This window comes from Sturnira hondurensis, unplaced genomic scaffold (genome assembly GCF_014824575.4).
Source record: "Sturnira hondurensis isolate 20B ecotype Veracruz unplaced genomic scaffold, ASM1482457v3 Scaffold0006505, whole genome shotgun sequence".
Lineage (NCBI taxonomy): Eukaryota > Metazoa > Chordata > Mammalia > Chiroptera > Phyllostomidae > Sturnira > Sturnira hondurensis.
This window is the reverse complement of record NW_028079136.1, coordinates 638,978-666,244: the sequence shown is the minus strand read 5'-3', so window position 1 is coordinate 666,244 and position 27,267 is coordinate 638,978. Positions and strand designations below refer to the sequence as shown.

At 40.6% G+C, this 27,267-nt stretch overlaps 1 protein-coding gene across 6 annotated transcripts in view; it reads left to right on the top strand.

Moving 5' to 3' along the window:
- Positions 1-700: 700 nt before the first annotated feature.
- Positions 701-27,267, top strand: part of NUCB2 (nucleobindin 2) — a 41,548-nt gene continuing 14,981 nt past the window's right edge. For 2 of the 6 annotated variants that reach the window (XM_037049974.1, XM_037049976.1), the window contains exons 1-5: positions 703-847; positions 5,752-5,907; positions 13,037-13,180; positions 13,766-13,873; positions 20,714-20,840. In XM_037049974.1, coding sequence (XP_036905869.1) covers positions 13,037-13,180; positions 13,766-13,873; positions 20,714-20,840 — 379 coding nt within the window. In that variant the 5' untranslated portion in view covers positions 703-847; positions 5,752-5,907. Of the gene's footprint in view, positions 848-1,065; positions 1,090-5,751; positions 5,908-8,719; positions 8,794-13,036; positions 13,181-13,765; positions 13,874-20,713; positions 20,841-27,267 lie in introns of those variants that run through there. The other 4 variants (XM_037049980.1, XM_037049975.1, XM_037049977.1 and 1 more) reach the window with 4 other exon arrangements.

Genomic DNA, 27,267 nt, shown 5'->3' with positions numbered 1-27,267 from the left:
AACAACTGCGAAATAGATGATACCATTTCACAAAGGAGAAAACTAAGGCTCAGTGAAGTGCTATTATTTAGCAGATTTAAGCTTTGATCCCAGCCTCAGGGCTCTGAAAGTTTCTCTAACCCTCGAGCCACTGAAATCTATGAGCCTCAATTTCCCCATCTTTAAAATGAGGGTTGTGGAGTAGATGTCTCAGTTCTATCAGGGGGTAGAGCTAAGAGATATGTCCGCAGATGGGTGTGAAAGAAGGTGGAAGACATCTGTGCCTTTTATTAATGCCAAAAGCTGTCAAGCCACAATGGCTGAGGGCGTACAGGGGGTGATAGTGGAAGAGGTTTGGGGGTGTTAGGACCAAATGAGGCCTGTGGGCGAAAATGGGCCTGATAGCCCGTCTCTGACCTCTCTGAGCGCTGCCTGCGCGAGCTAGCAGCCAAGGGCGGCCCGCCGAGGACAGCACCTTACCCGCCCAAATCTTCCTCAAAAATAGCTAACGAAGGAAGGGGCGCGGCTTCCCAGCTGGCGTAGCAGAGCGCCACGTCCCTCTTGGCTGAACCTCCCCCGGGCTTCTTTGCAGCGCACCAAGCCGCCCGCTTCGAGCCAAGTCTTTTCTTCGCCTCTGCCAATCAGCGCCTTTCGAGATACAGTCTAACCAATCAGCAGCTTCCTGGGGGCGGGGTCTGTCGCCATGGCAGCGAGGAGGCGGGAGCGCATCTTGGGCATGGATACTGAGCTGAGCTGAGAATTGGGAGCTGGCTAGACGGGTCTGTGTGCAGCAGGCCCTGCAGGCATTCGGCTGGCGGAACCTCGCGCGTCGAGAAGGCTGGGGCTAGGGAAGGCCTGTGACCTCGAGGTGGGTGCAGATCAGTACCCTGATAGGCCGGGTCGGGTCCTGAGATAAGGCTTAGGTCTCCTCTGTTTACCCGAGCAGTGAAGGTGTCTGGGGCTGTAGTGTGGGCGGGCATGTGTGGGAGGGGGTTCCAGCTCCATCCTGAGGGCGGAAGGTCCTTTCCCCCCGCTCCACTCGTTGCGGGGCACCCAGGCTTTCTCAGGGGTCGATGAGGATGAGTGACTCTAGGCGAGGAGCTGGCGAGGGTGAGTGCAGAACTGAGACCCGGGTGGGGTTACAGCCTGGTTTTGGCAGGTCGGTGGGCAAGGCAGTTGCCAACTGTTGAGGAGGGTGTACCCACCAATTCCTGGCTGATGCTCACCCCCTCACCTCTTACCTTCGACCTGCGAGCTGCCAAGCAAAGCTCGGCCGGTGAACCCTGCTTTGCTCATTCTGTTAAACTGGCAACCCCCGACACTGAGAAGAGGTGAAAGTACTTGTGAGTTGTTACTGTTTTCTCTTAAGTAACAAATCATTGAGCGTGAAGGTGGGCTCTTTCGATTTCAGGGTATAAGAAATCGAAAGAGCTTGTCTATTTGCATCTGCTATGTGGTAACTCAGTGAGCAAATGTGGTTATTGTGGCTGGTGCTGCCCACTAAACTCCTACATTGGATAATGTACGTTTTACACAATTGAGTAAGTAAGTGCTGCCTGCCATCTGTGCCTTTTATTAAGGCTGTTGAATCCATGGGCAAATATGAACACCAAATGATAAATACCTTGTTTTAAGAAACGTGGAGAGACTACAGTATTTGAGATCTTGCTTTCTGGTTATGGTACTCAGTTTGGCTCAAATAAATTCATAAATATTAAAAAAACTATGGAGGGAGTGAAAGTTTAAATGCCAATATTTCTGTAGGTTTGTTGAAAGGAGATTGTGGATTTAGAATTGATGAGACAGTTGCTTTAAGGAATTTTTAAAGTCCTATGACCAGTGGTATTACAGATTTACATCAGAATATCTAGTTTATTTTACAACTTATATAAATTATTTGTTTCTTGAGGCTTTCCCTGGTCAATTCGGTTGAATGGAGTCATGCAATATCCAGATTCTAGCATCCTGCCCCTCATAGAAATTGTCCCAGGATTTGTCCTAATTTAAGCTGAGTGTGAGTTCTTGTTTTATAAAATTTGAACAAGTTCAACCAAGTTGAACAAACATTTCCAAGAAATATTCCTCAATTAATAGGGTCGACAATAAAAAAAAACAAACATGGACATTTAGAATTAGAAGTGAAATCTCAAATAACATCAATCTTATTATTAGGGTGAACATTAAACTTATATTTCTCATTTTCGTATTTAAACTCTGTGATCTGGTCCAACTTTAATATGAGCGAAACAATTTATTTCTGTCTCCTTGTGCTTACTCATGCTATCCTCCAGCATCTATACTAATTTTACCCATCTTGCAAGTTGGGCCCATGCTGTGTTTACCTTTCTCTGATTTCCTTGAGATAGTTCTTATTCGTATCACACATTTTGTATATACCCATTCAATATGCTTTTTGCCAAGATTGTTTGTGGTCTTCAAAGACTAGTTAAAAGTAACACACAATTAAAGGAATAAGGGTACCTTTTAAAACACTAGTTATTGATTATGGGCGTTAACAGATTATCAGTAACATGATTAACAACAGTGGTTTTTTGTTTGGGGATATGTTTGTATATTTCTGTACTAAACCAATTTTATGTTATTTAGAATAATATGTAAATTGCTTTCAACTTTTTAAGGACCCTTTGGATGACTTAGGTGTGTAAAATACCCTTGTAAGTATTGGGTAGCTACAGGAATCCAGTGTAGGATTTAAAAATGTATTTAAAATAATCCTTAAAGTAGGTAATCTTTTAAGTATTTTTGAGTAATTAAGTTGACTATATTTAGCATGATAGATGATTAACTTTTTCTAAATAATGAAAGGTCTAGAAGGGGGAAGCTTGTTATTTTCATGTTTAATACATGCAACTAGTTTATAGACTTAAAAAAACAGGCTCTTAACAATTTCAAATAATTTATTAGGAAAAAGAAAAATATCAATCACTTTAATATTTTCACTCTAAAAAAAAACACCTTAAACCCCACCATGATATGGCAAAAGTATACTTAATTAGAATTCTATGGCCAGATTTCAATCTTGGCTCTGCCAAATGATCTTGGCCAAATCAGTTAACTTCCCTGTGTTTTATAAACTTTTATAAAAGTAGGGTCTCAACCAAACTACCTCCAAAATCCCCTCTGGTCCCAGAATTCTCATGCTTTAAAAATTTCAAAGCAACCCAAGGGACACTGAGGAAGCAGCTGTATGCTTCTACTGTATTTTTGGCAGAGCTTTTTGACATATTGTATTTTAGTTATGTGACATAAGTTTGTATAAACAATAAAGACGTTGTGATTTTTAAAAACATTTATTTTTAGAGAGAAGGGAAGGGAGGGAGAAAGAGGGAGAGAAACATCAGTGTGTGGTTGCTACTTGTGTGGTCCCTACTGGGGACCTGGCCTGCAACCCAGGCATGTGGCCTGACTGGGAATCAAACCAGTGACCCTTTGGTTTGCAGGCGGGCACTCAAACCACTGAGATACACCATCCAGGGCTGAAGACATTGTAATTTTAATAAATTGGTTTATTGAGTGATGCAAATGAGCAACAGTATCTACTTTTCATAAGCCTATTATCAAGGATATTGTAACTGATTGTTAAGTGGGGAAAAAAGGCCATGTACCAGTCTTCTTGACTGATGTCCTTTTCTACAGATATAAGCATCAGAGACACTACCATCCATACTTATGTCTTGATACAGGGAGGGGTTGAAGTTCAACTTAGCTGGTATTCTATTTTGAACCTCACTTTCCCATTGACTCTCATTTTCACAGAGAAAAGTGGACTCGAGTATCAGGTCACCACCAGTTGTTGTTACCACTGCAATTGAGAAACCCAGGAGCCATTGTTTTTCTCCACCCTCCTCCTTTTTACTGTTAAGATTATGACACTGACAGTAAGAAGCAGCAACCCGTGTTTCTTGGCTCAGGGCAATGCCTTGGAGGAAGAAACCTGGGTCTCTTGAAAAAGATCTGTTTTAATGTCAGGGCGGAAGAGGCTATGTTCCTCTTTGGTTGGATGTATTCTTTTCATTGCCCAATAGCTGCATGAGGACTTTGGTTGTGGCGGTGCTCAGAGGAGAGCTCTAATATGGCCCTTCATAAAACGAAATTTAGCCCTGGCGGGTTGCACAGTTGGTTGGAGCGTCGTCCCATACACCAAAAGGTTGCAGGTTCCATCCCAGGCCAGAGCACGTATGAGAGGCAGCCAACTGATGTTTCTCTCTCACATCCACGTCTCTCTTTCTCTCAAATCCATAAAAGAAGCATATCCTCAGGTAAAGATTTTAAAAAGCTATTAAAAAAGACATTTAAAGGTTGTATGTCAAACTGATTTATTGCTTTTTAACTTTGTTTACTGTACAGATTTTCATTATTTCGATATTGTAGCTATTTCATTTTCAAGACAGGAAGGGCATTACTATTTATCAAGCATTTACTATTGCCATGCACTGTGTTACTCGCATTCTATTTATTCTTATTTTCATCTAATCAGAAACTTATGAGGAAGTATTAGTTTAATACTAGTTTTGTAGGTAGGAAAACTGAGGCGCAGAGAGGCAAGTGAGGTTCTAGTAAACAGGTGTGGTCAGGACTCAAGCTGAAGTTTACTTCTGACCCTGCTCTGTTAATAAGTCACACGCCTTTCCTGCATATAATATGTATACGACCATTCTCCTACTGATTATTTTTATGTTCAATATACGGTAAAAGGAAAGAAATAGATCTGTTCTTAAAATGTGAAGATATTTTATTTGCTTATTTCCTTCCAGACTGCTTAGAAATACTGGTAATTGATTACGTTCACCAGTGAGTTTGGACATGAGCTAACTGTCTTGTATTTCATACTTAGGTAGTGGGGTTTCAAAAAAGAATCTTGGGATCCTTTGCTTTATTACTGATCTCTGAGACTGAGACTGATATGACTGAGACTGGGCCAAGGTTAATTTTTTTTCATCCTTACCTGAGAATATGTTCATTGATTTTAGAGAGAGAGGAAGGGAGATGGAGACAGAGAGAGAGAGAGAGAGAGAGAGAGCGAGAGACATCCATTGGTTGCCTCCTGTACATACCTCGACCTGGGATTGAACCTACAACCTTAAGGTGTATGGGACAATGCTCCCACTGAGCCACCCAGCCAGGGTGCCAAAGTTAATTTTAAAAGTAGTGGTAAGGATGAAGAAAGATTCCAGGTAAGGATTTAATGGGAAGCCCTGGTTGGTGTGGCTCAGTGAGTTGAGTGCTGGACTGCGAACCAAAGGGTCACTGGTGTGGTCCCTGGCCAGGGCACGTGCCCGGGATGCAGGCCAAGTGCAACCGATCAACGTGTCTTTCACACATGGGTGTTACTCTCCCTCTCTTTCTCCTTCCCTTTCCCCTCTCTCTAAAAAGAGAGTTTATAAATAAATAAAATCTTTTTTAAAAAAAGGATTTAATGAGACAATTCACCCTATATCTTGAAGTCTTATTGTTGAGCAAAATAAGTTTTTAATTGGAATTCTTCTTATTTACTTAAAAGGGGAAGCAATGGTAAAACCTGGGCACAACAATCAATATCTTTGTCTATTCTGGCTTTTTACTCTGTTTATTTAATATACCTCTCTCCCCTCACTACTGGGATATGACATAATTCAGTTTTCTTCCACATCATAACAACTTGGTAGTTTTTCACAGGATGTGACAAATTCATACACTGTCATGTGCCATTATCAATATAATAAGCCTACATTTATATTTATATTTAATGTTCTTATTTTTGTTTATATTTAGAACCCATTAAGAGTCCAGTTTTTAGTGAAAAAGCGTTGAGCTCAGAGCCAAGACCTACCTCCTTATTAATTTGATATTGTGCAAGTCATCTTACCTCTCTGGATCTCAGCTGCCTCATCTATAAAAAGGAGATAAAAAATTTTAACCTATCTGAAGGTAAGTGATTAGGTAAGAAAGAGAAAAACAACTTAATGATGGCTTAAACACACAATATTTATTTTCTCAGGTGAAATAATTCTTGAAGCAGGCAGTCTCAGTTAGCTGTGGTTAGCATCATAAAGTCATCATGGACCTGAGCTTTTTTCAGTTCTTTGCTCTGCTACCTGTAAGGTGTGCCCCTGGTCCTTGTAGTCCAAGATAGCTGCCAGAGCTCTAACCATCACAGCCAAGTTCCAGGCAGCAAGGCAAAGACAAAAGATTTATTCTCTTCTTTTAGGGAGATGTCCTGATCCACAGCTCAGGTTACCAGGGAAGCAGGAAAATGTAACTGGATGTGTGGTTTCCCTGAATGATACTGAGCTTTTGTTATTGAGGAGGAAGAGAAGATTTGGATATTGGCAAATAGAATTCTCTGTCATAGTACAGATATTTTTTTCTGTCCTCTCTGAGAACTGTATGCCATGATAATCACTCATAGTGGAAGTAGAAGCTTTTCTACTTTTCCATAGTAGAGCTTTAACTCTGATCATGGCTATAGAAGAAAATAACTTTCATCTAATAAAGGGTTTTTTTTTTTTACCTTTATCCCATGATTCATTATACAAGCCTTTCTGTCTCGATTGAGTATTTATTCTGGTTATTTTTAAAATTACTCATAAATGCTAATAGATGTTTGTTGTACAATGTATGCATATATTAAAAAAGAGCTACTTTTTTTTTGTTTTTTAGCTACTTGCTTTATGCAAGGGACTAAAAAGATGGAGAGACGTTATCCCAGGGGTCTCATGTAATACATCACCAGGAAGTAAATTTTTAATGACAAGTATAATTAGTCTCAGGATAAATTGAAATTCAGTATGCTCATATGAGGCACACTTTTGCTTTCCTTATAAGTCAGAAGTTGTGGTTTTTTTTTTAACCACTTAACTGTTACTTGTCTTGAAATGTCTTCTTACTTAACAACTAGTCCTTGCTTAACTTACTTGGGTATATCAGTATTTTATTTCATTCCAGACCTTTATTTGCAAATATTAAATGAATATACCCTACACTTGTCATGTGAAATGGTTTGGTTGGCTATTATATCTGTGAAGAAAGTAACTTGAAACAATATTTGAGAAAAGAAAACAGAAGTACAGGGAATGTAAATTGGAGGGGGCAGAATAGAAAGATTCAGTCAGTCTTTTAGGGATGTTAGAAGGAAGATTAGAAGCAAATTAACATTTTATTCTACAAAGTACATATATGAAAAAATTCTTTGAATTTTTTCTTGTATCACCTAGGGACAAAGTATAATGATTCTATTGCTAATAGTACTTTGATTCTCTTTTTTTCCAATCGAGAACCATTGACCTCAAATAAACAAAATAATCAGGAGTCTTATGAGTTTTTCAGAGATATTTAGTGTTACGAGTCCCACTAAAATGTGACTGAAATATCTCTTTGCTGAATACCATGATAATGCCTTTAAAGATTTTTTAATTAACAGAAAAAGAATCATGCTCTATGCATTATTTCATAAGCAGCTTTTATCAAGTTGCAGTTGTTTATTTCACAAACTGCCTTGTCCACTGCACTGAAAGTCCTGTGAGGATAGGGACCATGTCCTTCTCACTTAACTTCATATCCTGCATAATATCTGGCACATCATGGGTACGTAATAAACATATGTTAAATTAACAAGTGCATAACATAGATGAAAGGAAACATACTTTAATTTAGTTTTGAATTTAAAAGGAAGAGGAATCAAAGAAGAGGAATGAAGGAGGGAGAAAAAGACAGATGAGGGAGGAATAGAAACCACTGCAGGGAGGGATGAACTACCGTATTTGGCCGTGTGTAATGTGCACTTCGTTGCCCAAATTTTAGAGGGAAAAACAAGAATGTGCATTACACATGGGCAGTGCCTGAAATACTTTGTATCTGTTCTTGTGTTTTGTAATTATTCCGTAAAATTTCTCGCACCAAAATATGTTCAAAATTAAATACTAAAATTCCCTTATAATACAAAAAAACAAGTGTATAAATATAAATAAATAAACAATTGAATTAAAATAAAATGGAAGATTTTTTTCCCCTGAATGCTTTGGACAAAAACGTGGGTGCACATTATACGTGGGAGTACATTGTCCATAGCAAAATATGGTAGTTTCAGTTTTCTATACTCTTCATTTTTCTCACCCATGGCCATTGGGTTTTTTTTGAAGATTTTATTTATTTATTTTTAGAGAGAGGGGAAGAGAGGGAGAAAGGGAGGGAGAGCAACATCGATTGGTTGCCTCTCACACCCCACTAAATGGGGACCTGCCTAAAACCCAGGCACGAGCGCTGACTGGCAGTGGAAGCCCTGACCTTTGGGTTTGGAGGCTGGAGCTCAAACTGCTGAGCCACACCAGCCCCAGCGACCTTTCTTTTTAACCACTTCCAGGATATCTCTCTCCACAGTCAAAACAGGAAACTGGTAAACACCCCGACCCATGCACCTACCCACCAAGCAAACTCAATCTGGGTAACTCTTGATATGAATTAGTTGTTCAGAAATCTGCCTTTGTGTGTAAGTGGGAGTTTTGATTTGGTGGAGACAAGGGAAGAGAGATAAACTTCCTTTGGGACTTGGAAATTATTGTGTACCTATGGAATACTAGGAAAGGCTAAGAACTCTGCTTACTTTCGCCTGGAGCTCTGAGGCCCTTGGGATCAGTGATTTCCATGTGGTCTTGCGATGGCTGCCTGATTTAGAATTTCAGATCTTCCTAGTTAGGATCAGAATACTGTTTCAGCCAAGTTCAGCCCAGTGTCTCCTCTGTAGGTCTCTGTTCTTATGGAAGAAGAGGGTGATAAAAGAAAGAAGGCCATTCTTATTGACCCCATAATGGAAGAAAAGTAAGCTAGTCTTCCCTTTGCCTTATCCCCCTGCCTCCTTTTGTGTGGATACTTATTTTTGTATTCTTGGGCTTATGAAAATCTGTACACCTTTGACACATCTGACATTATCTTGGCATTTAAAGAGATGTTTGTGTCATTACTTTTCTACCTAATGTACTAGAACCTTTCCATTTCTTTTATAAGTTAACTTTTACTGAGGCCTTATTAAGGAGTAGAGTAACTGTTTTACTTAACTTTAGACTTCAGTAAGTTAATTGTCCTAATTATTCCTAGAACAAACAATAAAAGATTAGAAACAACTAGAGGGTGAAACATGTTTTAAAATTTTTCCATCAATCAAAAAATGAAACAAAAAAAGGCAAGAAAGGAGAGGAAGTAAATATAAAAAAGGCAGGATAACTAGAAAGCCCAGCTGAAGATGGTACATTGAAAACTCAGTGTAAGGTATTTCACTGACTCTAAAAACTTCACAGTTTTTAGACTCTGAATTTAAGACACATCATTATGTACCACACAGAAAAAACCCTGCCAATGAAACTATGATACTACACTTTATCACTTACTGCTTCGTTTTGTGTTTACTGAAAGTGCTTTTTAAGATGCATTTAGACATGCAGATTTTTCTCATATCACTTTTGTACATACATAAATGAATTACAAGTAAAACAAATTCATTAAGGTATTTCTAAGACTTAATGAATTCATTAAGGTATTTCTAAAAATGAGACAAGTGGAAAAAGTCAACTGATTTGTAGTCGCATAGCAAGGGAATGGTGAAATGAAAATGTAGACCTAAATTTAATTTTGCCTTACTCTTAGGTATGACACTTGTTTTCTTTTCCTTGAGGATTTCAGTTTACTCTTCAGATAAGCATTCTTTTTGTCTCTTATTGTGTACAGGACGTTCATGAATAATGGAGAAAAGGGAGACGTGTCGTCAAACGTTAGCATGCATCAGTCACCTACAAGCTTGTTAGTACAGATTGTGCCCCCATCCTCCCTACACCCCACAGAGACTCTGATATAGAAGGTCTGGAGGAAGTCTAGAGAATTAGCGTTTCCACCACATTTCCAGGGGATGCTGAGGCTGCTGGCCCAGGGACCACACTTGGAGGACCACTGCTTAAACGCAGACACAGGCTTGGGTCTATCACTCCTAGGACTGAACTCTGGGTCTACGGCCCAGATCAAGTTTTTTAACTGCTATGCCTCCATTTCCTGTGCTTTAAATTGGAGATAATAATATGTGTTTCACAGAATTAAAAATTAAATTAGTTAATATATAAAAACAGGTTCAGCATGCTGCTTAGTTCATAGTTAACATTCAATAGATCGTTTCTCTTGTTACTGATAATAAACTGGGGGCCCAATTAAAAGTATCTGAGCCATAAATTTAGTCTGTATTTTAGAGTAGACATCCAGAGACTTTTTGCAACTTTGCACTTCGACATGCTGTCGGGATCCACGCACGCGCGCACTCATGTTTCTTTCTTGACTTGCCTTCCTATGTATGGCGGACACGGCAGAAGAGAGAGAAAGTGACAAATTAGTAAAGCAATTCCACTTTCAAAATTGGGCTTAACTGTACTAGTTTACTTTTATTGATCTTAGGCTTCTATTATGTATTAAAGGAAAGGTGGACCCTGTAAGGAAGCGTATTTTAAAATACATGACATAGCTGCCAGTTGCTGAGACAGAATGCCTATTAATTGCCCTACGTATGTGTGTTGTATGGTGCGAGGAGAGCAGAAGGGACATTGGAGATAGCGCAGGGTGGAGGGGAGGGAGGTATGTGAAAGATTCTTTGAGACTCTGGGCGGCCCATTTCAAGGGGTAGTCACAGTTTATGATGAGGTCTGCTGTGAAGTTACAGAGGTACGTCTCTGGGCTGGCCTGTGTGCACATCGTAGACAGACTATTCAAATCATTTTAACACTTACTCACTTTCTAACCACATGTGCACCACAGCAGGAGCCTGGAAGGAAACACAATCTTACAGAAGTGTGTGTAGAAGACATCAAAATTGATTTGAATAGTTAAGTCATAACTTGGGCTTTTCGGCCATCGTTATGCTTTAAACTATTATCCTTCATGGGCGTGAAGCATGAATGAATAATGAATGTATGTTGTCATAAAAAATAGTTGTGGAACAGGAGGTGACTCACGATGGGAAGACATTCTGTGCACAAACAAATAATGCGTTAGAGATTCATGATGCCTAGTAGCCCACCACGAGTGTGGGAGGTCTTGCAAAAACCTACTTAGCGACATTGAGCCAATGTCTCTCGCACACATATTTCATCCTGAGAAGCATTTAACAACAATGAGTGTGAGGAACCAGCGTCCTAGAGAAGAGCGAACCTGGGGCTTGAGCAAACTCTCCAGGGACCCACCTGGAGAGTTTATTAAAACAGGTTCCTGGGCTCCACTGCAGAGATTTTTGATTCAAGAGGTCTTGGGTGCAACCTGAGACTTTGTATTTTGGGTAAGGTGTCAAGTGATTTGGTTTTTTAGGTTTGAGAATTAAACTCTGAAAACTATCTTTACAGAAAAGACACATGCTCTACCTTCACTGGGTGAATTGTATGCAAGTTATATCTCAAAAAAAGGTGTTAAAAATTTGGTAGGCTAGAAGTAGCACTAAAATGTGATTAGTGATTTTGTTAATGCATGAAAGTGCTCTGTGAGTGAGCTATTTTAATTAAAGATTTCTTCATGTGTCAAATGAATCACTGCCCCATATACTATCCAGGGTTGTGTTAAACATGAGGCAGTGTACTTTTTTCCAAATTGTGGTCTGTGGATAAAAACCTATTATATGAAAAAAAAGTCCATGGCCTGGTAAGTTGGGGAGATGCTGAATTAAATAATGTATTTTCCAGGTTGATGGTCAGACCATTCTTCTTTTTTTATTATTTAAAAGACTTCATTTATTTATTTTTAGAGAGAGGGGAGGGAGGGAGAAACGGAGGGAGAGACACATCAGTGTGTGGTTGCCTCTTGCACACCCCCTACTAGGGACCAGGCATGTGCTTTAGACTGGGAATCAAACCAGCAACCCTTTGGTTTGAAGGCTGGTACTCAATCCACTGAGCCACACCAGCCAGGGCTCAGACCATTACTCTTGATGTGGACCTTAACATGAGTCTATATGTATAAGATCAATTAAATTTGAGGTTTTTATTCATGTCAATTCTTGTAGTAGATCCTCTGGTGCTAAATATCCGTGTGGAGTGGAAACTGCATATGCAAAGTTGAATCATACTGTGGTTGGGACCAGGAGTAGTTGCTCCTTCTTTGTTTCAACCCTGTTACATCCTGAGTGATATTTATTAACCTATTTATTTGAAAAATCATTGACCCTCCAAAATTTTGGCAAATGACTATTGGCTATGATAATGTTTGATAAGTTAAGAGAATATTTGTAGCAAGTCATTTCTCTCTTTTAATCAACTTATATCTATAGTATACCTTATTTTCAAAGTTGAGTTGGAGCTAATTAAATATTATATCTGGAAGTAATTTCGGCTCTCTAATATTTTTTAAAGATTATTTATTTATTTTATTTTTTAGAGAGAGAGGAAGGAAAGGAGAGAGGGAGAGACACATCAATGTGTGGTTGCCTCCTGCACGCCCCTAACTGGGGACCTGGCCCACAACCCAAGCATGTGCCCTGACTGGGAATCGAACCTGGGACCCTTTGCTTTGCAGGCCCGTGCTCAATCCACTGAGTTATACCAGCCAGGGCAGGCTCTCTAATATTTCAACTGAGAAAAAATACATAATTCTTTTCTTATGCTCCATTTCTTAAATTTGGGCCGTTTATTTTAAAAAATTTTGAGTCCATCGTTGCCATCCTTATTTGAAGCTTTTATAATAAATCAAATGTTTCCTTATACTATACAAACTTAAATACTTTTCTTTCCTTTTTAATTTTAGCTAAACAGGATTTCCCCCTGCTTTTCTTTGTTAAAGAATACATTATCTTTATTATATTTTTTCCATTCCTATTTAGTTCCCTTATGCGCCCCCTCCCCTCAGCAATCACCACCCTCCCCTGATTTTCTTCAGTGATACATTTTTTTCTATGTTATGATCTACTTTAACCCTTTTCCTAGAATTCTTTTGTTGTATTAAACTTCCTGCAATTTGACATAGTATTGGTGTGGCTTTGGGAATGCATGTATGTACGGTTTGATGACATGTTTTCAGCACTTCACTGTAATTCCCCCCGTTTCAGATGAGGTGGAGGACTGTGCTGCCACGGTGCTGTTTTCTCTGGGTTCCGTGTCTACTCGCTGCCCTTGAAGCTGTGCCTATAGACATAGACAAGACGAAAGTGAACCACCCTCCCCCCGTGGACAGCGCAAAGATAGAGCCGCCAGTAAGTCCAACAGGGAATGTAACCTGGTGGGGAGAATGTTAACTGAAATATTGCTAATATTTAGTATTAAAAATTGGACATTTTGAAACTATTTCTGAAATAGCAGTGAAAATCATGTAGGATATGCATTTGGTGTGTAATGTTAGACAATATTTATTTAATGTAGTGAGCGTATCAGATAGTATGTAGAAGAATTAATCACAATACGTTTCTTGTGTAGAGCTAACCAGTGCCTGCCCACAAAATTGTATCATATTCAAAGGAGAGAGAGATAGCAACAAAGAGAAACAGGCAACAATGGGGTAAAACCAATGAATATTTTTAAAGTCTTCATTGTCTAAGCCATATAGAAAATCTACCTACTTTTGTGTAACAGCAAAACAGGACTTCGGTGTGATCCCTAAAACATGACTTCTACAACACAGCCCTTCATTTGAGCTTTTTCGCGTTGACAGTCTAAACTATCAAAGTAGATAGGTCTCAATAGCATTTTGCTAGACATTTTAGTTTTTTAAGAATTGAAATCTTTAGATGCAGGGAAGGGAAAATGATCAGAAGCTTTACTGTTTGTTTCTTAATTCGAAGGACACGGGCCTTTATTATGACGAGTATCTCAAGCAAGTGATTGATGTGTTGGAAACAGATAATCATTTCAGAGAAAAGCTCCAGAAAGCAGACATAGAGGAAATAAAGGTAATTAAATTAAATTATTAAAAAAAAACCATTTCAGCATGCCAGACACTGATCTCTCAAGGGAGATTAACCTCCAGAAGAGGATTATTGAGAGGCACACATGGTGAGTATATAATATGTTTTGGATATACAGAGGGTGGGCTTGTAATTCACTAAGAAGCAGTAGGGGAAGGTGGGAAGTCCTGCTTTTTGGTAGAGATTATGTCAGTGCTTGACGATGTGACAGAGAAAAGGAAAGAGCCTGGGAGGCATCTGAGGCGACTGTGCGAGGGTACCAAGATGAGAGATATACGGGAAACTGGAGTTAGTGACTGTTGCTGGAACCTAGACTGGGAAGTGGAGGCCATGACTGGCTAAAGGATGGGATTGGAACGAGCCATGGTGACGGAGGGCCTGGATCGTGAAGTGAGGACAGAAGGAAGCTATCGGAAGTTTAGAACAGGTTATACTCTGCTGTTTTAACCAGGTCTGGATTAACAGGAGAGGTACCAGGCCATATCTTGTGTCAGCAGGAGAGATTTAACTATTTCCCTCTGTCTTAAGAACCCTGTAGATACAATCTTAGCCATAGACATCTCCTCAGTACTCATGATAAAGAAAGGGACTTGTGAAAGATCTGACCAGAGAGACCTTTTATAGTTCACCCTTGAAGGCCAATGAATCAGTTTAGTTGGGTTTATCTTAGAGTCAGCAGTAAAAATTTCCAATGATTTCATTTTAAACTTTTAGTTATACCTCTCAAGATAATATTATTTGCTTATGCTATTTTTTAAACTCCCCCCGCCCCCCGCAATTTCTCACCCATTTCTAGAATCAGAATGAGAGAACTTTGCTAGAAAAAACCTTCTGGGTCAAGCATCCTTCTTATTTTACTCTCTGTTCCCCATGTGGGCCTTTTTGAAAGACTGACCGCATTGCCTTGAGGCAACTCTCAGAGCCTGTGTGTGGCTTTTAGTTCACAGCTCTCTGGGAGGCAATGAACTGTTCTGGGCCAGTAATTCCCCTGAATTATCTTGAGGGTACTCTTGCCTTTTCTTTGAAGAATTAATTAATTATTAAAAAAAATTTTTATTTACTGATTTTTGAGAGACAGAGGGAGAGAGAAACAGAAGCATCATTTTGTTGTTCTACTTATTATGCCTTCATGGGTTGCTTCTTGTATGTCCCCTGACTAGGGAACCCACCACTTTGGCGTATCAGGACAATGCTCTAACCAATTGAGCTACCTGTCCAGGGCTCTTTTAAAGAATTAATATAATCTTTGCAACTAATTTCCTGGGGTGAATGATATTTAATATAGAACTTTGAATGTCTCTTACTTAAATTAGTATTAAGGTATATAAGAGTGCTATTTGGGGGGGTCACAGAAAATGTGGATAATGGGAGATTACTGTACAGGGCAGGCCAAAAGTAGGTTTGCAGTTGTTTGTATGGAAAAGAATATAATGATTAAATAATAATACAATATTTAATCAATAATAATAGGAGAATATACTGTGTGTTTTGCATACTCACAACCATAAAGCTGCTTTTCCCCACCCTGAACAGATAATTAGGGAAAAGAAGACAGCAGCTTCCTGGTTTGGTACAGGGAACACCTTTATAACTGTCTTCCCTTCACAGCCCATTCCCGTTCCCTGTTGGGGGTGTAGAAAATCAAACAGAAGAAAGTTACTCAGTTATTCAATGAAAAAGAGTAAAAATAGCCAATAAACCCCATTTTTCAAAATAGCTTAGCAAAGATTCTTTTTTCAGATAGAGCTGGAAAAAAAAAGTTAGAGTTTATCTTTCCCGTGTCAGCCAAGCATGTTGGAAGAGGAATCATACTACGTCTTTTTACTAAGACTTCTTTTTTTAAATTTTATTTTTGATTACAGTTTATATTTAATACATTTTGTGTTACTTTCATGTGTACAGCACAGTGGATATTCCTATAGGTTATAAAGTATTCCTTCTAATAATTCAGGTGCCCACCTGGCCCCATTCATAGTTTTTACAAAACTTTTGGCTCTATTCCCCATACTTTACCACACACATCCATGCCTGTTCTGTAACTACCAGTTAGTACCTCTTAATCCCATCACCTTTCCCACCCTGACCCCAATAACCCTCCCCTCTGGTATTCATCAGTCTCTCTGTATCTATAAGTCTGTTTCTACTTAGTTTCCTCGTTTATTTTGTTCTTTAGATTCCACATAAAAGTAAGAGCATATGGTATTTACGTCTCTCTGTCTGACTTACTTCATTTAGCATAATGCCCTCTAGGTCCATCAGTGCTGTTGCAAATAGTAAGATTTCATTCTTTTTTATGGCCGAGTAATATTCCATTGTATGGTCCATTGAGAAATTAGCTGACTGTCTTATGGAAGCTCCCTTGTGGGTAACTAACTGTATTTCTCTTGCTGCTATTAAGATTCTCTCTCTTTAACCTTTGTCATTTTAATTATGATTTGTGTTGTTATGGACCTCTTAGGGTTCACCTTGTTTGAGATTTACTCTGAGAGCTTCCTGGACTTGTGTGCCTTTTTCCTTCACCAGGATAGGAAAGTTTTCAGTCATTATTTCTCCAAATATTATCTCAATCCCTTGCTCTCTCTTCTTCTGGCACCCTTAGCATGTGGATGTTGTTACGCTTGATGTTGTCCCTGATGTCCCGTAAACTATCCTCATTTTTTGAAATTCTTTTTACCTGGGGATTTCTCTTCTTCTTTTATTTAGGGCATGTTTCTTTGTCTCCACGCTTTGGCAGCCTCTCTGTATTTGTTTCTATGTATTAGGTAGATTTGCTCTATTTCCCAGTCTCGGTAGGGTGGCCGTATATAGAGGGTGTCCTGTGGGGCTCAGTAGTGTAATCTCCCTGATCCCCTGAGCTAAGTGCTCCAGAAATGTCCCTTGTGTTTGTTATGTGAGCCCCACTGTTGTAGTTGCATACTGATGGCCGTTGGCCCATCTTTGTGTGGGACTGACCCTGAGTCTGGCTGACGATAAGGATTGACTCCAACCGTAGTGTGTGAGCTCCTGTGTCGGGGCTGACCCCACAAATCAGAATTCACCCCAGCATGGTCAGGTGACTGTGAAGATCTCCCTTGGGCATGCTGCTTGGGGAGCTAATTGGGTCATGTTCTTATGTGGTCTGAAGTTTGCTACCAAGTGTGATGCTTTGGGGCCCCTTGTGAGAGACTCCAGGGAAGGTCAGTGTCAGAGACTGCCTGTGACTGGCTCTGGGCTACCTATTTGGAGCTACAAAGTGATCCACTGTTTATGGCTACCTCTGCTGGGCCTGGGCACGCATAGAGGGGGGACAAGCTGCATACCAAGTCTGTCTTTCACCAGTACTGAGTCTGGGGACAGGTCAGCACAAGTCCCAAGACACCCTGAGGGCTGCCTCCACCTGCTGGCTACCTGTTAAGCTTAGTCACTGAAAAAGCCTCTGGCCATACAAAAGTTGTGTGAGATAAGCTCTCAGTGGGTCCCCAGCTAGCGGTGAGTGCTGTTCGCCTGGCTGATATGGTTTGAAACTCAGTGCTGTGCTGAGTCTGAGGCCATTCAGCAAAAGTCTCAGGGTTCACCAGCCCCACCTGCCTGGAGCCTTCAGACCTTTGTGGTGGGGTGTGTTCTCAGGGTGTCATCAGAGCAAGGCCAGCAGAGTCATCAGGCTAAAACAGACCAAATTTGCCTGTGTGGAGGAACGGCCCTGCGTAGGAGCAGTGGTGCTGATCCAGAGTGTGAGAGAAAGGTGGCCCTCATCCCAGAACCACACAGCTCAGTCTCTCCCTTTGCATTTCTGCCATGCCTTGTGTCTCTCTGGACTTCCTGGAGAGCCCTCTATAGAAGTCTGCACTGTGGGCCCAGGATGGAAGCGATGACAGACTACACCACCAGGAGTGGTCCTGGCAGGGCAGGTCTGCAGGAGTCAGCAGGGCGGGACTGGTGCCACTCCCCGGCTGATGCCTTATACAGGGGACTGCCTGGCCCAGGAACTATGGCATCTATGGGCAGTGTAGGTGAGAGACTTAGCAGAGGGACGTTGCTGCCTCACAGCCATGCTATTCAGTCTGTTCTTGTATGGCTCTGTTCCCCTCCAAACTGCTGACCCTCTGCTAGATCCTGGGGTGAATGCTGCGAATGAGATTTTGTGCACTGGCTCTTTAAGAGAGCGTTTCACCCAGGTGGGTAAAATCCCTGCTGGATTTTCACAGCCAGATACTGTGTGGGCTCATGTTCCCAAATCTGGTTCCGCAGGTTAGGGAGCCTGGCATGGGGCTGAGGCCCCTTGCTCCTCCAGGAGGACCTTCTCAGCTGCAATATCCCTCTGGATTCTTAACTGCCCCCCCAACAATGTGGGTGTGGGGCCAGCCCTTGTTGCATCTCTGCTCTTCCTACCAGTCTCAGTGTGGGTGCCTCTCTATCCTTAGTTACATGACTTTTGTTCATTTGTCCTTAGATAGTTATTCAGGTTGATCTTTCTATGCTTTGGCTGCAGTTCTGATGTGGTCCTGAGAGGGGGTGGGTGTAACTTCCACCCACTCCACTGCCATCTTGTTCTGAATTCAGTGACTTCTCCTCCTCCCTCTTCTTTTACAGATTTAATAGATAAATACATATTTAATAGATAAATATTAGAAGTTGTCACATCATCTAACTACATACAATTTTGCATCAGTGAGTTCTGAATTGTCATATCCAGTAAACACTTCTTATTTATTTATCTTTAGATAGAAGGGAAGGAAAGAGGGAGAGAAATATTAAATGTGTGATTGCCTCTGGTGTGTCCCCTGCTGGGACCTGGCCTGCAACCCAGGCATGTGCCCTGACTGGGAATTAAACTGCAATCCTTTGGTTCGCAGGCCCGTGCTCAATCCACTGAGCTACACCAGCCAGGGCTCTGTTCTTCTTCTTACTGAACTCTCTTGCTTTATCCTAATGGTTCTCAGACTATAGGGCTGGTTAAAACACAGACTTAGGGCTCTCCCCCCCACCCCCCCGCCCCCAGCCTTCCTGGTACAGTAAGTAAGTCTAGGGCCTGCATTTCCAAAGCTCCCAGGTGATGCAGATGCTTCTACTAGAGGAGCACGCTTTGAGGACTATTGTTTTATGTAACAATAATGATCATGCTCTCCTTAACATAGACTGCTCTTTCTGCTTCTACAGCAGCATATTTTCCTAGCTCTCCTTCTTTCTCGGTCTCCCTTGGGGGGTTTCTTTTCCTTCCCTTCTCCGGCAGGCCCCATTGACTCAGTCCTAAAAGGTTTGTCTGCCTGGATGCTAGTTAGACTTGCTGTCTGTGAGTGCAAATGCATTTATATCCAAGAGAAAGTAAACCAGTAGCTGTTTTGTTTCCTAAATCTTGGAACATGTATCTGATTACTCGTCTATGAAAAAAGTCATCAAAGGAGACACCGTAAAAAAGATGAGTTTTGAAGTTACTTATATGTGGGATATATAGCTAAAGTAGGCCAAGCTACTTTTAGAAAAGACATTATTGAAATATAATTCACAACCATAAAATTTTCCCCTTTACTTATTTATTTTTAAATTTGCCCCTTTAAAGCATACAATTCAGTGGTTTTTAGTATATACACCAAGTCTTATAACCATCACCACAAATTTCATTTACTCCCAAAGAAAACCCCATACCCATTAAGCAACCACTACCCACTTCCTTCTCTCCTTAGCCCCTGTAACTAGTAATCTGCTTTCTGTCTTTATGGAATTGCTTATTCTGGACATTTCGCATAGATGCAATCATGTAATATGTATCCTTCGGTGTCTGACTTCTTTGACTTAGCATAATGAATGAAAGCATGTTTTCTTTTTTTTTAATTTTTAAAAGATTTTATTTATTTATCTTAGAGGGGAAGGGAAGGAGAGAGAGAGAGAGAGAGAGAGAAATATCAATGTATGATTGCCTCTCATTCGTCCCCTGCCAGGAACCGGGAACCGGGAACTGACCTGCAACCCAGGCATGTGCCCTGACTGGGAATCGAACCGCGATCGTGTGGTTCGCAGGCCTGTGCTCAATCTGCTGAGCTACACCAGCCAGGGCGAAAGCATGTTTTCAAAGTTCATCATGTTGTAGCATGTATTAGTACACCGATTCTTTTTTATGGCTGAGTAATATTCCATTGTATAAATATTCCACATTTTGTTTATTAATTCACCAGTTGATGGACATCTGAATTATTTCTACCTTTTTGGCTAGTATGAATAATGCTACTATGACCATTCATGTACAAGTTTCTTGTATATGTGAATATATATTTTAATTCTTTAGGTATATACCTAGAAATGGAATTGTTGGGTCATATGGAACTTTGTGTTTAACTCTTTTTTATAAGAGAAAATTTATTTAGAAAGTCATGGAGATAGGAGAAGTGAGCTGTAGAAGAAATGAGCTTAGGAAACAAGTTCCAGCGGCCAAAAGAAGAGTTTGGAGCGTAGGGGAGAGAGAGGGAGGCAAGGAAAATGCCCCCTGGGTGCAGGGGTTGGGAAAAGGTTGGTTTGCTCCAGACATAGAGCCACTGCATTTAACTTTCTGACGAACTGCCAAATGTGTTTTCCAAAGTGGATGCACCATTTTGTAATTCACTATCGTTTGAGTTTCTCCTTTGTGCTTTAGTTATAAATTTTACAAATTTCACATATCTTGATTTTAGACTTACAAATGATCTTCTGAAAGAAGTGCTTTTGTAATATCAAACTTATCTAAGTTAGTCAAAAGTATCTAACACTTCTTTATTGTAACCCTATTTAGGTAACCCTTTATTGTAACCCTATGTATGGTATCTGTCCTAAGAATGCAGGATAATAGATAAAACTAACTTTTTATTTTGTCAACAGAGTGGGAGGCTAAGCAAAGAGCTGGATTTAGTCAGTCACCATGTGAGGACAAAACTTGATGAACTGAAAAGGCAGGAAGTTGGAAGGTTAAGAATGCTAATTAAAGCTAAATTAGATTCCCATCAAGGTAAGTGCTAAATAAAAGGTAGGAAGATTTCAATATCTGGTGTTGTGGTCAATTACATTAGTACATGCCATGCTCTTCTATTCAAAATTTAACGTTAGTATTAATTTGGCTTCTCTTAATTTTTAAAATTTAATTATTTGAATAGGCAATACCTTCACAGCATTCAAAATTTGAATGATTAACTTTAAGTAATTATATCAATAGCAAGGAAAAAAGAAAAGTAATGAATGGAACCACTGATTTAAAGCAGGAAAAGTGAACTGTCAGAAAATCGAAATGTATGGAAGTCCCGCAACCAAGGAAATAAGTCACCTTCATTCAGGTGGGGAGGTGGGATGGAACTGCAGAGATGTGGACAGGTGGGGTTGGATAGAAATCGGGAGGGATGTCTCAGGAGTGAGGGATCCCAGCCCCACACCAGACCACCCTGCCCAAGGTTCCAGTACCAGGAAGATAAGTTCCCAAACTTCTGGCTGTAAAAACCAGTGGCAAGTATGTAAGACAATATCATCCTGGAAGCAATGAGAACACTTACCAGAGAGATATTGATATCTAATGCCATTCTTTAATAAAAGAATTATGTATCCTCAGACAAGTGGGGTGTATCCTCAGACAGTGGGGTTTGGGGCAGTGGAAGAAACTGTGAGATTCTCCTCTTAAAGGGCCCACAACAGACTTATGACTTATTCAGAAGTCACTCTCTCTGGGCTCCAGCATAGGGGCAGCAGTTGGAAGGACACCTGTAGCATATGGGGAAGAACTGAAGTGTCTGGCATTGGGGCAAGTGCTGGGAGACAGCTTCCTCCTAGACAAAACTCCAGAGGCCAGGGAGTGGCCATTGTTCCTTTTCTGAGCCCTCCCACACACAGAGCCACATATCTGAGACTCCATGAACCCAGTTCACACAGGTTGCTCCTCCCTGGCAATTGCCTAAGGCTTTCTCTTTTCCTTCTGGCACCTCTGTGATGTGAATGTTGGACCTCTTGAAGTTGTTCCAGAGGCTGCTTACACTATCCCTATTTTTTTTGGATTCTTTTTTCTTTTTGTTTTTCTAATTGGTTGGTTTTGCTTCCTTCTGTTCAAAATCATAGATTTGATTCTCAGCTTCATCCACTCTACTATTGTTTCTCTGTAAATTGTTCTTTATTTCAATTAGTGTGCACTTCGTTTCTGACTGGATCTTTTTTATGCGGTGAGGTTCTTACTAAGTTCCTTGAACATCCTTATAACCAGTGTTTTGACCTCTGCATTTGGCAGATTGCTTATCTCCATTTTGTTTAGTTATTTTTCTGGAATTTTGATCTGTTCTTTCATTTGGACCATGTTTCTTTGTCTCTTCATTTTGGCAGCCTGCCTGTGTTTGTTTCTGTGTATTAGGTAGAGCTGCTATGACTCCCTGTCTTGGTAGCATGGCCTAATGTAGTAGGTGTGTCCTGTAGGGTCCAGTGGCACAGCCTCCCCTATGACCCAAGTTGGGTACTTGAGGTGTGCCCTTTGTGTGGGCTGAGTACACCCTCCTCTTGTAGTTGAGCCTTGGTTGCTGTTGGCAGGTCAATGGGAGGGATTTACCCAGACCAGTCAGTTGCAAGGATTGGCTGTGACCACTGACCACCAACCTCTGCTCTCATGGAAGATCAGCTGTGCAGACGCAGGATGGTAGTGCTCCGACGTGGTCTGTAGCTGTCCACTGAGGGCACAGGCTCTGGGGTATCCTGGATGGTGCAGACCAAGGTCAGCCAGGACCTGTGTTCTGCCCAGGGCCACCCTGCATGAACTATTAAGCCATCTGAGATGGCTGCTACTTGTGCTGTGCTTGGAGATCCCAGGCAAAGCCTAGATTGGCTGCTGCTAGTTCCAGGCCTGGGACCACTTAGCAAGAGGTACTGGGTCTGGGGGCTTACTGAGGTCAGCTGTTGCTTGTTTGATAGGATTTAGGAAGTTGTAAAACATGAGCCAAGATCAGCAATTTATATGGAAAAGTCAGAGTTAACAGTTTGGATGAGCCAGTTTGCATTAGACCGAATCTCAGGGGATCTCTAAGGTGGGCCAGGTTGATGGAGTTTCAGTTATGTCACCCACCTGCTGGCTCTGTAGCTCTGTTGAGGAGGGCTCAGAAAAGGGACAGTGGCCTCTTCCTACCTTTCTATCTGGAAGAAATCTGTCCCTCAGTTCCTACCTTGATGCCAACCACTTCAATTCCTTCCTTTATGCCACTGGTGTCTTTCAAGCTGCTACCCCAGTGCTGGAGCTCAGAGGGAGTGAGTCTGAGCAAGTCCATGTCTGGGTTCTTTAAGGAGAACTGTTTGGGGCTCCTGAAGTTTTTTCCACTAACTTAATCCCCACTGGATTTTGCAGTCAGAAATTGTGAGCACTTGTCTTCCTGGCACTGGAGCCCTGGGCTGAGGAGCCTAGTGTGGGGCTGGGTCTCCTTGCTCCTGAGATGACCCTCCTGAGTTCTTACCCACCACACATGGGTAAGCCTGGGACGAGCCTGTTCTCTGTCTCTGCCCCTCCTACCAGTCTGGATGTATGTGGTTTCTTTAATTCTGTAGTTATCAGAATTCCCTTCAACTTGATTTCTGAGGGTTTTGAGTGATGGTTGTTCTATATTTTAGTTGTAGTTTTGATGTGGTTGTGAGACGCAATGAGCCATGTTTACCCATACCACCATCTTGACCAAAGCCTAAGAAGTAGATTTTTTAAATATGAGGATATTTTAAAGAAAGTAATCACATAATTCAAATGATCATCTCCATATATACAGAAAAGGCATTTGACAAAATTTAATACCCTTTCTTAATTTGAAAAAGGTAGTAAGATAGTAATCAATAGATACTTCTGTAACATGATCAGATATGTTTTAACTCAGCTACTTTATACTTAACAGGGAAACACAAGTCTGTGTCGTAAGTAAAATTGGGAACAAGACAATTGATGCTATTACCACTACTAGTTAACATTATGTTGGAAGTATTAGCCAAAGCAATTAGACAAGTGAAAAAAAATATTGACGAGAAGTAACTAGAGAGAAGGTGAAAAAACCCATCTCTATTTGTAGATGATGTAGTTTGGAAAACCCAAAATAATTGGCTGAAAACCTAGTATAAACAACAGGAAAATTCATCAAAATAAACTTACTATACACAAATCAATATCTTTCATGTGCACAACCAACAGCTGGTTAGAAGATATAATGAAAGAAAAGACTCCATTTGTAATTTCAGCAAAGATAAAATACCCAGAATAAACCAGTTAAGGAATGTATACAACTTACATACAAAAAATTTAAAATACTCTTGAAGGACACAAAAGTAGACTTAAAAAACAGGAAGACATACAAAGACTCAACATTATAAACATATCAATTCTCCATAGGTTAATTTATAAATTCAACATAATCCAAATAAAAATATGTACTTTTTTTCTGGTACAATACTAGCCTAGTTAATTTTAAGGCTTATATGAAAAAGGAAACAAACAAGGAAAGCTCCATACCTCTGAGAAAGAACAGTGAAGAAATACTAGACATATTAGCTATTAAAATATGTCACTAAGCCTCAGTCATAGAACCGTATGTTTTTGACATATCAGTGGAACAGAATAGGAATTCCAGAAGTAAAATTAAATATACATGGAATTCAGTTTGAATTAAAGGTGGTATCTCATTTTTAGTGGGATAGATTTTTAAAGATTTTATTTATTTATTTTTTAAGGGGGGGGAAGGGAGGAAGAAAGTGAGGGGGAGAAACATGAACTAGTTCCCTTTATACCCACCCCAACCAGAAACTGAACCCACAACCCAAGCATGTGCCCTGACTGGGAATTGAAGCAGCAACCTTTTGCTTTGTGGAAGGTTGCCCAACCAACTGAGCGACACCAATCAGGATTGGAATAGTAGACCTTAATCTTCACATTGCATGAGAACCACCTGGGGAGCTAGATAAAATGAAGATTACTAGATCTCACCTCCAGATTCTAGTTCTGGTATGAATAATCTGCATTTTAAACGTGTACATTTGGCCAGTGGATTGTATGCGGGGAGGGGATGCTTATGAGAGCATTAAACTCCCTGCTGGTGAATAGACTTAAAAAACAAGACCCAAATACTCATTATCCTGAAAGTAAGGATATCAGTGAGATGTTAACTGAGCTCACGCCATATTATTTGGGTCACCAGGCACACAAGGTGATTTCATCCTGGAAAACAGGCCTAAGTTGTTTTGAGAATTCCTTCCCCTTAGACAACCTCCATATCTTCAATCTTAGCAATATTTTCTTTATTTCTAGATAGAGACTGAATTTCATTATCTAAAGAAGGCAGTCTGATATGCTTAGAAAACTTCCGACTATGTTGTCATTGATTGAGAATTTGTGAATTAAATTTCTGATAATTTGAAGGGTTTCAAGCACCTTAATGGGGGGTGTAATTTTTAAAGCAAGTAATACATTCACATGGTTTAAACCCAGAAAACATAAGAAGGAATATAGCAAACCTCGCCCCCCCTAATTTTTTTGTAATCTGACAGTTCCCACTGCCCTAGCTCTGTCCTTTCTGAGTTTCTTTATTCTTTCTTTAAAGATTTTATTTATTTATTTTTTAGAGAGAGGGAAAGGGAAGGAGAAATAGAGGGAGAGAAACATCACTGTGTGGTTGCCCCACACATTCCCCCACCTGGAGACCTGGCCACAACCCAGGTATGTGCCCTGACTGGGACTCGAACCATCAACCACTTGGTTTATAAGCCCACACTCAATCCACTGAGCTACACCAGCAAGGGCAGTTTCTTTATTCTTATATGAGGAAATACAAATAAAAGTTCTTTTCCCCCACTCTTTTTATGTGAATGCTAGCATACAATACACAGTTTTGCCTTGTTTTCTTCCTTTAACAATGTATTTTGGAGATCTTTCTGCATTAATACACAGAGACCATCTTCATTTTTAAAAAGCAGCTGCATAAATTTCCATTATATGGAGGTACTACAATTTATTTAACCAGGCCTCTGTTGGTGGACATTTGGGTTTTTTCTAGTGAATGCTCTTGTTTATATGACAAGGCCTGTCCAGAAAGCTACAGCCATATACTATGAAAAATACAGACATTTATTGAAGAAGATACAAGAAACATTATACATAGGACAATGACACCTCAGTCCCCTTCAAAGTACCTTGGGACCTCACACAGTTCTCCCAGTCACCATCAGCTGCCCTGTCATATTTTCCTGAATTTCACTGATAGTCTGAAATCTCTTCCTTTTCAAAGGTGATTTTAGTTTTGGGAAAAGCCAGACGTCATAGGCTGCCAAATATGGGCTGTAGTGGGGGTGAGTCATCTGGGTGATTTGATATTTCAGCAAAAAAACTCTGCCGGAGACATGATGCATGAGCAGGCACGTTGTTGTGATGAAGCTGCCGATCACTGGTTGAGGCCTTCTGAATCATCTGCATAGTTTCTGCAGAGGAGTGCTCAAGCTTAATGCAAAATTTGATGCAGATTCATTGCTTCACTCACTCAGTACACATTCTCATCAACAGCATCTAATGAATGCACCCACTGACTAGTACGGTGAAGTCATCATTGTTCACACATGCACATTCCAGTCCACTCTCCTTAGCTGCCAGGTTACACCAGTGTCGTGCAAATCATTCTCTATATTAAAAAAATGTTATCTGTTTTTAGAGAGGGGATGGAGAAAGAGAGGGAGAGAAACGTTGGTGTGTGAGAGAATTCACCGGTTACCTCTGTTATACCCCCAGCTGGGAACCCAGCCAGCAACTCAGGACTGAGTTGCCTCTTCCTTGGCTGGAAATTGAGTGAGCAACCCTTAGGGTCATTCCACTGTGCCCCACCAGCCAGGGCCAAATCGTTCTCGTTATATTAACAATGGCTGGACTTTTTGTGGACAGACTTTGCATATCACTATACATCTGTGTAAGATTACTTGAAGGATATGTTCCATGCAGTGAAACTGTTAAACTAAAAGATATATGTATGTATTTATAACTTGGACAGATGCTGCCACCTCCACAAATGTTGTATCCACACTCATTCCCACCAGAAATAATTTCTCACAGTTTTGCTAATAGTATGCATCTTCAAACATCAGGAGTGTTTTTTTAAAGTAATTATTCATTTTAATTAGTAATGCTTTAAAATATTTTATTTATTTGTTTTTAGAGAAAGGAAGGGAGAAAGGGAGAGAAGCATCAATGTATGGCTATCTCTTGCATGCCCCCAACTGGGGCCTTGGTCAGCAACCCATATATGTGCCCTGACTGGGAATCGAACCAGTGACCCTTTGGTCTGCAGGCCAGCATTCAACCTACTGAGCCACACCGGCTAGCCCCAAATGTGAGAAGTTTTGCCCTGACCAGGTAGCTCAGTGGATTAGAACATTATCCAGATACGCCAACATTGCAGGTTTGA